General features: G+C 64.3%; 1 protein-coding gene across 4 annotated transcripts in view; it reads right to left on the bottom strand.

Moving 5' to 3' along the window:
- The window catches only part of DPP6 (dipeptidyl peptidase like 6), a 216,754-nt gene that overhangs the window by 103,320 nt on the left and 95,113 nt on the right, over positions 1-18,321 (bottom strand). Inside the window, exon 1 of one of the 4 annotated variants that reach the window (XM_055120651.1) lies at positions 10,018-10,296. The exons of the other annotated variants lie outside the window; for them this stretch is intronic. Coding sequence (XP_054976626.1) covers positions 10,018-10,074 — 57 coding nt within the window. The 5' untranslated portion in view covers positions 10,075-10,296. Of the gene's footprint in view, positions 1-10,017; positions 10,297-18,321 lie in introns of those variants that run through there. 4 annotated transcript variants of the gene reach the window in all.

The following is an 18,321-nucleotide window of genomic DNA, read 5'->3' as shown; positions in this document are numbered from 1 at the left end:
CGGGCACCGGGGGCTGCATTCCTTTGTGCTCCTCTCAGACTCAACGGCTGCTCCTGCAGCATGATTTCCCCGTCCGAGCAATGACAACACAACTACACAATGACACAAACCTGCAGGTTCCGCAGGGACGTCACGGCACAGGCACGAACCTGCTGAGTCCCGAGCAGCCGCCACCACAGCCCCGACGCTTTAGGCGTGAGCCGCAGTCGCCGTGAACCCGGGCGCGCGGAGACGCCTGTGCGTGCTGGGCCTGGGAACACGTGTGCGCACCTGAGCCGTGCTCGGCCCCGGAGGCTGCCAGGGACGCGGCCTCGGGGTGGGTCTTCCTCGCAGCAGCACCGTCAGCCCCGAGAGTCCCTGAGGGTACTCGCTCAGCTGGCGCCTAAGTGAGTCGAACCGGGTCCAACGGCGCCGGCTGCTGTGAGCCAGGCAGAGTCTGCAGCTGACAAGGCACTGTCCTGCCAGCAGTGCGTGTGCATGCACACACGTGCACATATGCACACGTATATACATGCACACACGTATACACACACGTGCACATGCACACAAATGCATATACACACATGTGTGCGCACACATGCACACACATGCACAAGCACGCATGCACAAGTGTGCATGCACATGCACACAAGCACATAAGCACATACACGTCACACACGCACACGCATGCACACAGGTGCACACGCACACATGCACACGCAGGCACACAGGTGCACACACACATGCACACATGCACACGCACACACACGCACGCACACAGGTGCACACACACACGCACACGCACACAGGCACATGCAGGCACAATAAGGAAGGAGGCTGCGCCCTGCTGGGGGGGCCTATACTCAGCCTCTGCCCAGGGTCTGTCCCAGCGCTGTGGGGAGGCTCCTGCAGGGCCGGGCCCTGGTTCCCAGGAGCCAGGGGGGGAGGCTGAGGCAGGACAGGACACCTGACCTCCCACGCCCCCCCCCCTGGGGTCCCAGAGGGGAGCCGAGCACAGGGAGCCTGGGCCGCCCGGGGGCGTCCTGCCTGCTCGTGCCCCCGCTGCTCCCCTCCCGCCCCGCAGCCCTCCCTGAAGGGGCCCCTGCCGGCTGCCCTTCCTGCAGACAGACACGGTGCTTGGTGCTCCGGCCCCGACGGGGGCTGCGTGGTGTGAGTGCCGGGCTGCCTCCGGGGCGGCAGGCGTCACCTGTCCCCAAGGACGCTGCTGGGGCAGGTGGGGCTGTATCCCCCTTGGGACCGCTGGCCACAGACCAGTGTCCCCTGGCCGGCTGTGACGGGCTGCGGTCCCCCCGCTCAGGGACTCCCGGGCGGCCGTGCCGGGTGCGGAGAGGCCGAGGGCAGCCGCCGTTCCCTCCAGCGGGGCAGCTGCAGGGGCAGGGCGGCACCGTGCCAGCCCGCGGGGGCGGCAGGCGACTCCCAGAGTGCCCAGGCCAGGAGCGGGCAGGGCTGTCGCACGGCAGCCGGCGGGGGTCAGTCTCTCCCTCAGGACGCCCGTGCGGGACTGCCCGCTGGACACGCCATCTCCCCTGGCCACGCCCCGGCCGCACCCAGAGGTGCCCTGGCCCTGCGCCCGCCCGCGGGGGGCTGAGGCGTCCGCCCCGCGGGTGGCTTTCCCGGGCGCGCAGAGCTCGAGTGGGAGCACCTGCGGGCGGGCCGGCCTCCCCGCTCCGCACCTGTCGGACACCCACTGCGGAGGCCGCTCGAGTGTGAAACGTCGCCTCCCGCCCTCCCACCCGGCCTCATTAGCCGCCGCTCGCTCGGGAATCGGGAGGCTGCGGCGCCCTGTTCACCCTCGCTGGGCCGACTCGGGCGCGAAGCCGCGGGGCGACCCTCCCCGGGGCCGTCTCAGGCGTCCACTGAGCTTGGAGGCCGCCCTGTCCCGCAGGCGCCTGTGGACGGGCTCGGGCCGTGGCGGGAACACGGGACGGACGGTCAGCCCCAGCCCGTGCGCACACACCGGCCCCGCGGTGGGCTGTGACCGGGGCCCACGTCCGCCTGGGCCTCTGCGACCCCCTCCTGGGCCGGGGGCTCATCCCGGGGGGCGGGAGGAAAGTCCCTGTTCTCAAAGCGCAGGCTCATGTCACTGGCCGGAGGGGTTGCGGGTGCCCCCCAGCAGGGTCGGGTCTGAGCCACCCGCCAGGCAGCACGCGGTCTCCCTGCGGCCAGGACAGGGCGCCGGGCGGTGGCGGGGGCCGGGCGACACCCAGACGGAGCCCTGCTCGCTCAGAGCCTGGTATTTCAGCTGAAGGGCTGAGCCGTGCACGCTCACCCCTGATGTACCCGTTTCCCGAGGAGCGGGTCACACCCTGCAGCCCACCCTGCTCCATCCCTCTGGCCCCGGCTTATCCCCTTCCTTAAATCTGGACCAAACCAACTGGCTCTCAGGGACCGGAAGTGCTTACTTTGATTTTCAAAACCAGAGCCAGAAAGCCCAAGAGTCTTGAACCTCCCTGTATGTGTTTTAAAATTCCCTCGAGTTCCCCAGGATGCTGACGTCTCTGCACAGGAATCTCTGTGAGAGGGGGGGTCTCTGTCGGGCCACAGACTTCCCCAGAGCCCACTAAGTGTCCACTACGGGGCTGGGGCACAGTCTGTGGGAGCACCAGCTCCCGAGTCCTCTCCACGCACCTCCAAAGGCCGAGTCTGGCCTGCAGGTTGGGGGGGGGGTCTTCGGGGCTCCTGGGGGATGACAGTTTAGTAAGCGAAGGGGCCTGGGCCGTGTGTTCAGATCAAAGACACCTTGTTCGTCGCCACCATTCCAGGGCCTGACTGGAGACGGGGTGAGTCTCGAGGCCCCCCGGGGACAGCACACGAGGTCGGGCTTGTACACGGCAGACCTGACTGGGGCCCCAGGTCGACCCCCCTGGCCCCACCTGTGTCCCTCTGAGCACCGCCAGGGGCCACTCCCAAGCACGGAGCCAGGAAGAGTCCCTCAGCCCGCCGAGCATGGCCCCTGGCGCCGACCAGCCGGCATCCCTGCACGAACCCCAGAGAACCTCGGGGGCTCAGACAGCACGCGCCCCGCCACGGGACGGGCGGCTGACCCACGAGCTCCCACGTGTCCATCACCCACCGTCTCGGCGTCTGTGGCACGTTCATTTCTGCAGGAGAGAAAGAGTGGGGCCCGGTTCCGGCTTGGGGTGTGAATTTTCACCTGATCGTGAGTCAGTACCTCAAGACTGAGTCCTCCTGGGACCCCCGCTCCCTCAGAGGAGCCCGGGAGCAGGGCGGGGCAGCCGCTACTGACCGCCCCCACGCCCTCCCATGCTCCCACTTTCATCAGCACAGCCGGGGGGCGGGGGGCGCGTCGGCTCCGCCCCCACCTCCACACACAGCTCAGGCGCCTTTGTTCCGAGTCACCCGCTTGGCAGGCGGGACGGGGCCTGCGTCTCCTGCCGCCTCGGCTAGGGAGAGCAGGTTTCCGTGCGCTGCGGCCAGAAGGGATCCGACGGCAGTGAGGGAACACGCAACACGCCCGGGACACGGCTCCCCTAGACGTTATCAGCAACACGCTCTGGAAAGCTGCCGGCGGACTCTGCGGCATCCAGCACCGCTGCTAAAATTAGCCGGCTGGGGGGGGCAGGGCGCAGACGCCCGCCGGGCCCTGGGCTGTCGGCAAACTCAAGCCCCTCGGCACCAACTGCTTCCGGAACTGGGAGCCCAGCGCTGGGTCTGGGCTCGGTCACGCCCCGGTCAAAAGCCAGGCCCAGCACCCACACGGAACAGGCAGCGAGGGTCCGGGAAGCGTCTCAGGCAGCCCGAGGCCTCGGCTCCCCGACGGTCCCCACTGGACGCCGTCTCTCACCTCCGTGCCCATCGGCCCCGCCAGCGTGGAGAGCCCGCCGTCACGAGGCCGCACCGGGACTTACGTTCTGCCAAACGCACCAGGCAGCTCAGGGCCCGGTGCGTGGGGTGACCAGGAGCATTTAGGACGTGGCCGTAAGAGAACCAGGAGCCCCAGCAGGGAGCTCCTTCCGCCCTGCTGATCTCTCCTGGGCTCCTCGGAGGGGTGCGGAGGGGCCCGGGGCCCCTCCCAAGGACCCTCAGGGAACGGGGGCAGTGCTGGGGCCCCCCCAGAGCTGAGGCTCCCCAGGAGGGTTTCGGGGCCCCCAGGCTGTACCCGGGCACCGCGTGGGCTCAAAGCAGGCGTTGCTGCGTTCCGGACACGCGCCTTCACCCTGTCTGTTTGCCCACGTCAAAGAACACGCGTTCTCACAGCCGGCCAGTCCCCCGCTGAGCTGCAACACACAGGGCCCAAGTTTAAACAGCCCCCGTGGCGGTCTGCACCTGGCTCTAGGCCGCGAGTGACAAACCCCAAACTCCGCATCCAAACATCCCCAGCCAGGCCAGCGAGCCCCCCGCCACAAGGAGACACAAGCTGCCCTTGTCGATCTCTGTGAGCGCCTGGTCTCCGGACAGAGAAGCAAACCCGAGTTGGAGTCCTTCCCCCACTTTTCAAGCTCTGGCCCACGGCCCCCTTCCAGGAGAGGATGAGAGGTGTCGGCTGGGACACGCCGGCGGGGAGTGCCAGCGCCAGGCACGGCTCATTTCCACACAAGACAATACAGCTGCGATTCCCGGAGCGCAGGCAGCGGCGACTGTGCGTCCCTGCAAGTGATTATCAGCATCTTAACATTTCGACGTGCGCGCGGCAGCTAACGGCGTCTGGTGAAGGCTAATGGGGCGCTCTCAGCCCGCAGAGCCCTGGGGTTCCTCGGGGAGCACCGGGGGTCTGAGCTCAGCTCCCCCAGGGAGCCCGGAGTGACGGGCGCCGGAGCCTTCACGGGAGCACCCGCGCGGCCGAGGACACGCGTCTACCCCGAGAGAGCGCTGCTTCCCGAGAGAACGCGCCTGCTCTCTGTCTGAGCGTGCGCTCTGCTCGCGGCTCATCTGCGGTGATCTGGGTTGTCACCGGCCACTCTGGGCACGCATTCGGGGCTTTCAAACATGGTGTGACTTGGGCCCCAGCACACAGGCGGCCTCTGCAGGCTCAGGCTGCTTCTCACCGCCTCGTTCCCCTGGGACGGAAGGGCGGCCCCTCCCCTGAGGACAGTGCTCCTCCGCCGGGCTCCCCAAGACCCGGGATGGCCCTTAGCTCTGTGCCCGCTCGCTCCAGCCCCCAGCACGGCCCAGTCCTCTCCTCCCGCCTGTTCTGGAAAGGCCACAAGTCTCGGATGGATCCGAGCACGGCCCTGGACACTGGGCTTCCCTCCCCCGTCCTCCAAGGCACCGGCTACCTGCAGAGTCAGGACAGTTCCGGGACAACCAGGAGGAGGACAGAGGTTCACTCAGACAGACCACATGTTCCCCAGGGGCACAATTCACACCCATGCGTGCACCATCCACACACACACAATTCACACCCATACTACAGTTCACACCCACACGCGCGCACTCAAATAGTCTACACCCGTGCAATGTCACCCGTAGAATTCACACTTGTATAGTTCACTCCCGTACAATTCCCAGAGATACAACTCACACAGTACAATTCACACAGATACAATTCACACCTACACAGTTCACAGGGATACAATTCACACTGGTACAATTCACATCTGTACAATTCACAAGGATACAACTCACACAGTACAATTCACACTGATACAATCCACACGGATACAATTCACAGACACAATTCACACAGATACAATTTACAGGGATACAACTCACACGGATACAATTCACACTGATACAACTTTCAGGGATACATTTCACACTGATACAATTTACAGGGATATAACTCACACGGATACAATTCACACTGATACAACTTACAGGGATACAATTCACACTGATACAACTTACAGGGATACAATTTACACTGATACAATTTATAGGGATACAACTCACGCAGATACAATTCACAGGGATACAATGCACACAGGACTGTTGGGGAAGACACGCACCGCCCAGGTGCCGGGCACATGCACACCGGTCTGGGCAGACGTGGGGCGGAGGATGAAGGGTGCGCGGGCGGGAAAGCCCTCCGGGAGCAGCTGTGACTGTTCACTAGATCGGCAAATACGCACATATTCTAGAGGCCTCGGCTTGCGGGAAGGGCCAATCACGTCACGTTCAGCAGCACTGGCCTGTCGCCTCTCCTGCTCTGCCTTGCCGGGTCCAACCCCACTCCAGGCGAGACGCCGCGGCTAGGATGACCTGCTAAGCGTACGTGTCAGTTTCTGTGTCTCGGGCCCTGTGACGAGGGGGTCGAGGGAGACCACGGCTGAGCACCCCGTGCTGACCCCGTGCTCCTGCCAACAAGGCCGGGTCCTGTCTGCTCCAGTGCCCGTCGCCAGCGCCACACGGTGCACTTCACACGGATGCAACTCATACGCGCACAGTTCACGGGGTACAAGTCACACCCCATCCACTGCCTCCACAGCCGCTGCTCTGTGCCCCGGAGGGAAGCCGCCCGCGGGGCCCCGGCGATGCCCTGAGCTTCTTCCCAGCACTGAGGCCTGTTCCTTGGGTTTCCTCCCCCTGGGTCCTTCCTCTGACCCTCCCGAGCCTCCTCACAGGAGGACGGTGGGACTCACAGTGGCCGAAGTCACGTCCTCTCTGCAGCATCTGTTCTGTCCCCCCCCTCCGGGAGGGCGACGCCCACCTCGGGCTGTGGGCTGGGAGCATCTCAATGTCCACTTACTCGTGTCCGACTAGGAGTCAGCCCCCGGCCAGCCCGAGGCCCAGGCCCAGGCGCGGTGCAGAGAACAACCTAGAACGAACAGCCTGCGTCCAGCTGGTCCCCAGCCTCACCACGTCTCGGGGAGTGAACTCCGGGCGCGTGCAAGCCGCCGTGTGCTCTGGGCCATGTGCTGGGAGAGGCCGGGGCTGGCCCGTGCCCGTGCGGCCCGCGTGGACCCCGCGGCCTGGGGCTGGCTGCACACCGCAGGGAGAGCAGGAGCCGGCGTGTGAAAGGCACGTGGTGTATTTCAAACTGCATTTGGACTTTTATTTATTTGAAGGAAAACAAGTCTCCTGTTTTGGATCTCCAAGGAAGGATTTCGTCTGTGAGGATGCACTAAATTTAAACCAAAATTAGCCGCAGCCTCCCCCTCCCAGCCCCCAGACGTGGGGTGCAGGGGTGCAGAGCTGCACCAGGGGAAGCCACAGTGTCTGATTGGCTGCAGCGCCAAACCCTCCATCCGATTCATTCAGCCTAAAAGATAGGTTGTTTCCAGACATTTCTAGGCTCCAGATGCTCCTTTCAAAAATAAATGTGCACATCTCCAGAGAGAGAGAGAGAGAGAGAACTCCTCTCCAGACACACCCGCTCCCTGCGTGCCGAGGGGCCCCATAGTATTCTCAAAACAGAAACACTTTCCATGCGTCCAGCCAGCCTGGTAGGAATCTCTGCAAGCGAATGCAGCTGCTAATAGGCAAAATCTCCTGGTACGGGGCCGGAGGCATGGTCGAGAAGGACGTTTGCCAGGCAGCTGACCTGGGTTCGATCCCCAGGACCCCATAAGGTCCCCAGAGCCCCGCCAGGAGTGATCCCTGAGCACTGAGCCAGGAGCAATCTCCTGAGCACTACTGGGTGATCCCGAGTGGTCCCTGAGCACTGAGCCAGGAGGAAGCCCGAGACCAAGGGACCAAGGCCATCCGGCCTCCCCTCGGCACCCGCCTCCTAAGCAGCAGAGGTCTCCGGCAGGAAGTTGTCCCGGGTCAGACGCACGAGTCCCTGTGCAGGAACTGGGGCTCCCGCCCCAACACCACATGCCCCCCTGCACCAGCCCCCAAAGGAAAGACAGGAAAGTTCTTCCCAGCGTCTCGCTCATCTGCCTGCACGGGCCAGGTGGGGGAGGGGCGCGGGGGCCTGTCAGGGACACACAGCGCTGGGCACGCACCTCCCCCGACAAGGCCATCCCGCCAGGACTGACCGCCGGCCCGCCCGCCCGCAGAGACAAGGTGTGGGTGCCGGAAGCTTCCCCCAAACGCCGCCGCGGCCGGTATCTCAGTGTCTCTCTCCCCGACGCCTCCCCCGACGCCCCTCCCGGCTGGGCTGCCCGGGTCTCACCCCTGCCTCGCAGGCAGCAAGGGGGAGGCCGGCAGGTGGCCCGGAGGCGTGAGGGGTGGCACCAGCGTGGCCGGACCCAGCGAAGAGGACGCAGCCCTAGCAAACCCCCGAAGCGGCTCTTGGCCACTGGGTCAAGACATCGGCCCACCCTGTCGACATGAGTCTGGGGGCCCCGGGCCCCCCCTGCCTGGCGCTGCCCTGGGCTGGGGGCTCCGCCTGCCACGGAGGGCGGGCGTCCGTGTGGGGTGCGGCCGTGGCCAGGGTCCTGCCTGCCGCCCTGGCTCTCAGAGGCCTCCCGGGCTGCCCTGCTCCCCGCGCACCTCCCAGCCCTGCCCTGGCGGAAGCAGCTTTTCTTCCTGCAGTGAAGACCCAGGCGCGGGCGAACCGCGAGTCCCCGCTGGGAGCACGTTAGTGCCACAGCCCCGGACGCTGGTCTGGTGGGGACTCGCCCCCAGTGGACACCTGCTCCACACAGCATGCAGCGAGCCCGCCGGGGGCCCGCGCGGGTGGCCCTGAGGAGCCGCCCCCTGAGCCCTGCGCACCAGCACTCAGCGGGCACCCACGGCCCCGGGAGGAGACGCGAAGACAGACGCCCACCCGCATCGCCCACCAGCCTCAGAACTTCCCAGAACAGAAGCCGGAGAACACTCGGGAGGAGGAGGAGGAGGAGGAGGAGGAAGAGGAGCAGCTGGAGGAGGAAGAGGAGCAGCTGGAGGAGGAGGAAGAGGAGGAAGAGGAGCAGCTGGAGGAGGAAGAGGAGCAGCTGGAGGAGGAGGAGAGGAGCACGGGGAGGAACAGGAGGAGGAGCAGGAGGAGGACAAAGAGGAGCAGGTGGAGGAGGAGGAAGAGGAGCACGGGGAGGAGCAGGAGCAGGTGGAACAGGAGAGGAGGGAGGAGCGCAGGAGGAGGGGCAGGAGGAGGAGGAGGAGACTGCAGAGATGATCTGCTCGGTGTGAACCATTCGGAAGGTCAGCCGACACTAAATTTAAACCTAAAGTGCTTCCTGGGGTCACAGAAGGTCGTGAGGTTCCTGAACTCCATCGGGTCTCAGCCAGTGAGCGTCACCCCCCACCCCACCCCACAGGGAAACGCAGCGGGTGCCCTGCTGGGTCCCCGCCTCTGAGCACGCTGCCCAGGGAAACTGCGCTAGGAGGAAGTGAGGTGCAGCCTCCGGGCCTCCAGCCCCCCAGCCAGTGCCCCCTGCCTGCACCCAGCTCTCCCAGGCAGAGGGTGGGGGCCCGCCCACTCGGGATACAGGTGGGACTAGCCCTGCCCCCAGGCAGAGCCCTGCAGGGGGCCCAGAAAAGCCTCGGTCCACGGGGGCACCTTCTCCTTCTCCAGACCCCAATCACGGAGTGGCTGGAAACCGTCTTTCAGGGGCGCATGCTCAGAGGCTCTAAGACAACGGGCCCTCCCGTCAAGTTCACCCCCACCCGGCCAAAGGCGGCCTCAGCGGCAGGCTGGAGGCTGAGGAGGCGCAGGGGGAGGGCCAGGCGGGAGGGGGCGGTCAGGTCCTCAAGGCACCGGGGCGCGCGCCCCTGCTCCACCCAGCTCAGTCCCCCCCGACCTGTGCGGGGGCACGCGAGTGCACACGGCGCACACGCGCAGCTGGGGCGCACACGCGCGCACTCGGCCTGGGCGCACACGCGCGGCCGGCAGGGCACACTCCCGTGCAGACGGTGCAAACGCGCAGCTGAGGCGCACTCCCGTGCACACTCAGCCTGGGCGCACTCCCGTGCACACGCGCAGCTGGGACGCACTCCCGCGCACACGCGCAGCTGGGGCACACTCCCGTGCACACTCAGCCCGGGCGCACTCCCGTGCACACTCAGCCCGGGCGCACTCCCGTGCACACTCAGCCCGGGCGCACTCCCGTGCACACTCAGCCCGGGCGCACTCCCGTGCACACTCAGCCCGGGCGCACTCCCGTGCACACGGGTGCACACGCGCAGCCGGGGCGCACTCCCTGCACACGCGCGGCCCGGCGCCCGCGGTACCTGCTCCTGCTGCTGCGCCGACTTCCCCGCGGCGCTGGGCTCCTTGGCGGTGGTCATGGTGGCTCCCCGGCGGCGCTGGGCGGCGAGGCGGGCGGCGGGGACGCGGGTGACCTAGTCCATGCTGCCCAGATGACGCGGCCCCGCCCGGGCTCCTCCCGGAAGGCCTCGGGGGCCGCCGCAAGGCCCCGCCGCGACGATGGTCACTGCTTAGCAACGCGCAGGTGGCGGCGCCCAGCGCGCGAGGGGCCCCGGGGTGCGCGCCCGCCCGCCTCCCGCGCACTGCGCATGCTCGGCGACGCGCCGGCCGGGGAGGGGGGAGGGGCGCGGGAGGAGGAGGAGGGGCCGCGCACGCCCGGGGGCCTGGGCTGGGGGTCGCGGGGAGACGGACGGTGCAGGGGGCCCGGGGCGCGGCGCTGCAGGTGCTGGATCCCGCGCGCCCCGCGGCACAGCCCCCACCCGCGGCCACGACTGGCGGCCGCGGCCCCCAGAGAAAGGCCTTGCCCTGCGCGCCCCCCCCCCCATGGCCTTAGAGGGAGCCTGGCGCTAGGAATTGAGGCCTTTATTTTCCCTGAAATTCAGAAAACTTCCTCTCTTCCAATCCCGAACACAGAGGGGCCCCATTTCTCCTTGGAAACCACCCTGGACCGTTGGGGAGGGGGGAGCAGGAGGTGACCTTCTGGGAAGGTGCCCACCGTCCCGCGGGCCCTGTCTGCCGCCCACGGCCGCCCCCTGCCACAGAGGGGTCTCTGAGCCTCCCCCAGCTGGCAGCCAGGCCTGGCGCCCCCCGCGGGCCTGGGGGTGGGGGGCCAGGATGGGGCGGGGGCGCAGAGCAGACCCTGCATGTTCAGGGGTGTTCAGGGACTCCCCTCCCCAAGGCGCCTTCCCACCCATTTCACGTGAACACTCAGCGAGTCCCTTATCTTCTTCAGCGTGGACGAAGGCCACGGCCGTGCCACTGCTTGGCCACGTGGCTAGAGCCAGGACTTGGTCCTGACCCAGCGCTGCCTGGACACTGGACACGGGCGCCCGAGTGCTGGGGGGGACACACCCCGCTTCCGGCAGGCTGGTGGGTGGCAGAGGGAGGGCTCTGGTTCCTTTGCCCTTTCCCATGCTTCCCTCCATGTGGGGGCCGCCCCTCTGGTCCCGCCTCCCAGACTGGGGAACACGGACCCTCGGGGCCGTCTGAAGGGAGCACTGGGGTCTCTGGGCACACAGGCGGCACAGTCTGGCACCGCAGCCCGGAGGGCAACAGACCAGAGAGGTGCACGGAGGGCCAGGCTCAGTTCTTAGCACTACTTGGCGCTTTGAGCACTGAGCCAGGAGTCTCCATGCTCTGTGGAGTGTGCACATCCCTGCCCCCCCAATCCAAAGACCACTGGGAGGGCCCGGGCAGCAGGGCCAGCCTCTCTGCCTCCACGCCTGGGTCTCGGCCACACCGAGGCCTCGGGGACTCGACTCTCAGCGCCTCAGCCTGGGTCCAGGCTCCAGAGTCCACCTGGGGCTTGGGGGCTGTTGGGAGCCACACGTGACGTCCACAGCTGCTGTGTCCAGTGCTTAAGGCTGCCCCCTGCAGTGTTCTGAGACCAGGCGGAGCTGGGATCAGACCCATGTATGGTCCGGCCCGTGGGCCATCTCCTGCCCCCGGCCGCTTCTCTGCCCCCAGCCGAGCCGAGCTGAGCTGAGCAGTCTCTTCCTCAAGCCGCCTCTGCCCTGGGCCGCCTCTGCCCTGGGCCGCCTCTGCCCTGGGCCACCTCTGCCCTGGGCCACCTCTGCCCTGGGCTCCCTCGGGGCAGCTCCCAGGCCTCTGCCCTGAGCCCGGGGGCTGCTGCTGCAGTTTGTCTCCCGCCATCTGGCGTGTGCGTGTGTTTATCACATACACCCTTTCAGGAAGCGTGAGTTTGAAATTTGAAGTTATCATAAGTAAACTGACCAGTTTCATCAGCCACGGCCTGTCCGGGGGCTCAGCCTGTCAGTGGACACCGAGGGGAGCCCCCGGGGTACGTGCCAACCCCCTCGGCTCCGAGACCGTCCCCACCGAGCCCCAGGGGCCGGGCCCGGGGCTGGGCCAAGTTCAGGGCCGAGGCCAGGGCAGGAGCCAAGGTCGGGGCTGCTCTTCCCACTTCCCAGACCCGGGTCTCAATCCCAGTGCTCGTGGGGGGGTGTGGGGGGCCCTGGGGCACGAGGAAACGCGCGGCCTCCTGCTGTCCTCGCTGCTCTGCCCTTCCCCAGTGGTCAGCTTCCGGCCCCAGGGAGGACGCGAGGGCAGCTCCGAGCCCGCAGGGGCCCTGGACACGGCCCCCCCGGGACCCCCCACTCGCCAGTCCTCTCCATGGCCCCTGGCAGTCGGGGCCCACCGGGGACCGTCCGGCACCAGACCCTGTGGCCGGGGCTCTCTGAGGACCCAGGGCCGAGGGAGGCCCCTGACGGGACGGACCGTCCACTGCTACGAGGGGGCAGGAGGCCAGAGCCCAGGGCTGTGGGGGGCAGTGAGAAGGAGTGAGGGGGCACACACACACACACACACACACACACAGATACGCACCAACCCGGGCGGGGATGAAGGCACACACGTGCACACGGGCACACAGGCACATACCCACACAGACACACATGCAGGCACGCACACATACACACTCTCGCACACAGGCATGCACCAGCGCAGACACACACACAGGCCTGTCAGCACGACGAGGCGGGCAGCCCCAGACGCCCGGTGCAGGGGTGGGTGCGTCCCTTTGGCAGGGCGGGGCGGGGCGGGCTCCTCCACACACCTGTGCTCTCGCAGGGACTCGGCAAGAATCTCTGGCACAAGCACTGGCAGTTGCCTGGGATTGTGCACACATGTTCCCTATGCATGTGCATGCCTGTGTGCTCACGTGCTCTGGCCCATGAACATGCTATTATGCATGTTTGTATAGCACGTGTACTCACATATTCTGGCCCATGGATGTTAATGTGCATGAAGCGTGTCTACATGCATGAAACATGTTTGTGTGCTTATCTGTGGTCTGTGAGCATACTGTGTGACTCTGCAAACACACGCCTCTGAACGTGGGTCTGTGCATGCACGTGTTCCTGGACATAGCTGTGTGTGTATGTGTGTTTGTGCCCTCCTTGGAAGATGTTTCTACTGTGCATACTTGTGTTTCTGTACACGTTTGTGTGCATGCCTGTATCTCTGCGTGTGAGTATGCAAGTGTGCAAGCATGGTCTGTGAATACACATGTGTGTGATCATCCATGCATTCATGTCATGTGCACACATGTGTACCTGTGAAGGTAGGTGCATGAGTACACACATGTGCTATGTACACGCATATCCACACATGCACTGTAGTATCGATGTGCATATCTGTGTGCATCCTTATTACAAATATGGACTGCGAGTACATCTTTGTTCATGAACATATGTGTATACTGTGTGCATATATGGACTGCGTACACATCTGGTTCATGAGCATATGTGCATACTGTATACATGTATGGATTGTGTGCGCATCTATATTCATGAGCATGTGTATACCAACACATGTACTAACAGCACACACATCCGTGTTCATTGTGCATATGTGTATACTGTGTGCATGTTCACAAGCATATGTGTGTACTCTGCGTATATGGACTGTGTGCACATCTGTGCTCATGAGCATATGCATACTGTGTCTCTCTCTGTGTGCATACGTGTGTGTGTGTACTGCGAGCCTCTGTGTGTGCACCTCAGCAGTGCGACGAGGATTCAGTTCCAGCAGACCCGCCCCCGAGCTCCCACCTGGCAGTTCCAGGCGACGGTGACGCAGACACGCTTCCTCGGCCTCGTCCTTGTCAAGGGCTAAGAGGGTGCCAGGGGCCGAGCTGGGCCTCTGCCCGCTCAGGGCACAGGGCGCACATAGGGCTGTCGGGGGCCAGAGCACAAGGGGTGACGGCACAAGAGACACTCACCCACACTCACACAAGTCACACACCATCACACTCCTATCTGCTCATGCACACTCACCCACACTCACACAAGTCACACACCATCACACTCCTACCTGCTCATGCACACTCACCCACACTCACACAAGTCACACACCATCACACTCCTACCTGCTCATGCACACTCACCCGCACTCACACACAGTCACACACACCATCACACTCCTATCTGCTCACCCACACTCACCCGCACTCACAGTCACACACACCATCACACTCCTACCTGCTCATGCACACTCACCCGCACTCACACAAGTCACACATAGTCACATACCATCACACTCAGATCTGTTCATGCACACTCAGCCACACTCAGCCACACTCACAGTCACACACACCATACACACTCATATCTGTTCACGCACACTCACACTCACCCACACTCAGTCACACACACCATACACACTCATATCTGCTCATGCACTCACCCCACACTCACACAAATCCACTAACACACTAACAAACACACTCATATATGCTCATACACCACACACACTCACCAACACACACACTGTCATGCTCACATACTCACATACACTCACACACACTCACAATTCTAATTGCCATTGGCATGGCCTGGAGTGCATCCAACACACACACTCGCACACGGGACCCCAGGAGGGGATAGGGAGCAGGGGCATCTCATAGACACTCACACACACCAAACTCACACTCACATGTGCTCACAAATACCCATACAAACACCACACACACTCACACATACACATGCACCTGCTTTCACATACACACATTCACACAAGTCAGAGTCACACACACCCTACATACCCACTCACACAATTACATAGACTCACACAAACACACATTCACATACTCACATACACGCACACACTCACAAACACGCATACTCAACTACACTCACATATAACACAAACTCACACATTCACACATACTTATAAACATTCACATTCACCTCTCATACACTTACACTCACATGCACATACTCACACTACACACAAACACACTCACTCTCTCACAGCCCACACATATTCACATACACTCACACATCCTCACATACATTCACACACTCATGCATACACTCACACATACATACACTCACACACATATATTCTCACATACACACAGACCACACACACACTCAGTGTGTATGGTGTATGTGACTGTGTGAGTGTGCATGAGCAGATATGAGTGTGTATGGTGTACACTCTCACAGTCACACATATACACTTATACACATTTTCATACTCACATACATTCACACATACATACATTCCCACACTCATGCACGCACACACACACACGTACACTCACACTCAAACTCACATACACTCACACACACTCCCATACTCATGTATACACACTTGGCATGGCCTGCGTCCCTCCAACGCACACAGACACAGACACACACACACACACACACACACACACACGCGCGCGCACACAGGTCTCCGCGAGGAGGCGGGCGCGGGGCGTCTCCCCACGAGAGACACGCCGTGCTGCCTCCTGTGTGAGACGTGCCCTCCGGGCTGTGGGAAACATGTTTAAGGTTAGGGTCTGAGCGTGTGTGGTCGGGGACGCGGGCGTCTGCCCCACCCGCCCGGCCAGACGATGTTGCGAGGCCCCGGGGAGCCACGAGGCCGCCGCGTCCGCGCCGTGTTGCCGCGATCCAACAATCCGGGCAACAGCTCCAGGCGCAGCAACCTGGGGAAGGAACAGAGCGATCCACACGCCCTCCGGCACGCCGCGCCCCGCGCCCGCCCCCGGGTGGGACAGCTGTCGCGTCAGCGGGCTGGCGGCGGAACACAGGAGTCCAGGGGGCTCGGGGGGGGGGCCGGCGGGAAGGGCTGCCCCCCCCGCCGGAACCTTCACGAGAAGATGCCGCCAGCCGCTCCCCCGGCCCGGGCTGAGCGTCCCCGGGGCCCTGCTCTCCCGAGGACCCCTCTGTCCTGGGCACTGGGTGGCCCCCGCCCACGGCGAGCCCGTCTGGCCAGCCCCGGGGGCGCTTTCCCACCCTGTGTCCGGGGGGCGTTCCCGGCCTCAGCAGACCCCTCCCGCGGAGGGCAGGCAGGGTCTCTCCTCACCCAGGCCCCGCTGACCGCCCAGCGCCTCTGCGGCGGGCACAGCAGACCCCTGCAGGGACGCCTGCGTCCCCTCCCAAGGGCAGCGCGTCTGCAGCGTCCCCGCCCCGCGGGGTCTTGGTGGCGCCTCTGGACAGAGCCTGGCTCAAGGCCCTGACGGCCCCGCGGGCCTTCCAGGTGCACGGAGGGTGCCCGTGTCCTCGCCCCTGTCCTCCGCCCCTGTCCTCCGCCCCTGTCCTCCGCCCCTGTGCGGCCTCCACGTGTCCCCGGGTCACTGGGCTCAGGGCTGTCCCAGGAGAGACCCCCAAGGCCCAGGCTGCCCCTTTGCCCAGGGTCCGTGCCTTGCGTGTTTGTGCACGGTTGGGGGAGGATGTCCTGCAGGCAGTGCCCCCAGGCCCCTCCCTCTCCCGGCGGGGTGCAGAGCCCCCCTCATTCCCAGACGCAGCCCCCCTGCGCCAGCCAGGGGGCCCGCAGAAGCCCACCGCGATTCCCGAGAAGGGCTGGCCGGAGAGCAGAGCCAACGGGGCGCCGGGCAGGCACGCGCCCTGCTGAGACGCGGGCAGGAGGAGAGGGCCTGGCCTGGCACTCCAGCTCCCGGCCTGGCTTCCTGTCCAGCCGGGCGCCCACCCCCGTCTCTGTGCCAGGGATCAGACGGGGGTCTCTGGATCGCAGGACGGCAGCTGACAATGACGGCCAGGACACAGGGAGAGATGACCAGACACAGGGAGAGGTGACCAGACACAGGGAGAGGTTACCAGACACAGGGAGAGGTGACCAGACACAGGGAGAGGTGACCAGACACAGGGAGAGATGACCAGACACGGGGAGAGGTGACCAGACACAGGGAGAGGTGACCAGACACAGGGAGAGGTGACCAGACACAGGGAGAGATGACCAGACACGGGGAGAGATGACCAGACACGGGGAGAGGTGACCAGACACAGGGAGAGGTGACCAGACATAGGGAGAGATGACCAGACACGGGGAGAGATGACCAGACACGGGGAGAGGTGTCCAGACACAGGGAGAGGTGTCCAGACACGGGGAGAGGTGACCAGACACAGGGAGAGATGACCAGACACGGGGAGAGGTGTCCAGACACGGGGAGAGGTGACCAGACACGGTGAGAGGTGACCAGACACAGGGAGAGACACAGGGAGAGGTGACCAGACACGGGGAGAGATGACCAGACACGGGGAGAGGTGTCCAGACACGGGGAGAGGTGTCCAGACACGGGGAGAGATGACCAGACACGGGGAGAGGTGACCAGACACGGGGAGAGGTGACCAGACACGGGGAGAGGTGACCAGACACGGGGAGAGGTGACCAGACACGGGGAGAGGTGACCAGACACGGGGAGAGGTGACCAGACACGGGGAGAGGTGTCCAGACACGGGGAGAGGTGACCAGACACAGGGAGAGATGACCAGACACGGGGAGAGGTGACCAGACACGGGGAGAGATGACCAGACACAGGGAGAGATGACCAGACACGGGGAGAGGTGACCAGACACAGGGAGAGACACAGGGAGAGGTGACCAGACACAGGGAGAGGTGACCAGACACAGGGAGAGACACAGGGAGAGGTGACCAGACACGGGGAGAGGTGACCAGACACGGGGAGAGGTGACCAGACACGGGGAGAGATGACCAGACACAGGGAGAGATGACCAGACACGGGGAGAGGTGACCAGACACAGGGAGAGACACAGGGAGAGGTGACCAGACACAGGGAGAGGTGACCAGACACAGGGAGAGACACAGGGAGAGGTGACCAGACACAGGGAGAGGTGACCAGACACAGGGAGAGGTGACCAGACACAGGGAGAGGTGACCAGACACGGGGAGAGGTGACCAGACACAGGGAGAGGTGACCAGACACAGGGAGAGGTGACCAGACACGGGGAGAGGTGACCAGACACGGGGAGAGGTGACCAGACACGGGGAGAGGTGACCAGACACGGGGAGAGATGACCAGACACGGGGAGAGATGACCAGACACAGGGAGAGATGACCAGACACAGGGAGAGACACAGGGAGAGATGACCAGACACAGGGAGAGGTGACCAGGACACACGCAGTGACACCAGGCTCATAGTCGGCCCCGCCCGGCCGTGCGCTGTGGAGTCAGGCCTTTCCTCACGGCTGCACAAGAGCGACGGCCCCTGGGCTGTAGGAGGGGCTGTCTGGGCTGGGCGCTGCCTTAACTCGGGACCTGCACACGCGCGCACACACACACACACACACACACACACACACACACGCAGGCCCCT

This window comes from Sorex araneus, chromosome 1, assembly GCF_027595985.1.
Source record: "Sorex araneus isolate mSorAra2 chromosome 1, mSorAra2.pri, whole genome shotgun sequence".
NCBI lineage: Eukaryota > Metazoa > Chordata > Mammalia > Eulipotyphla > Soricidae > Sorex > Sorex araneus.
The sequence above is the reverse complement of the archived record's forward strand: the minus strand, read 5'-3'. Positions and strand labels throughout refer to the sequence as shown.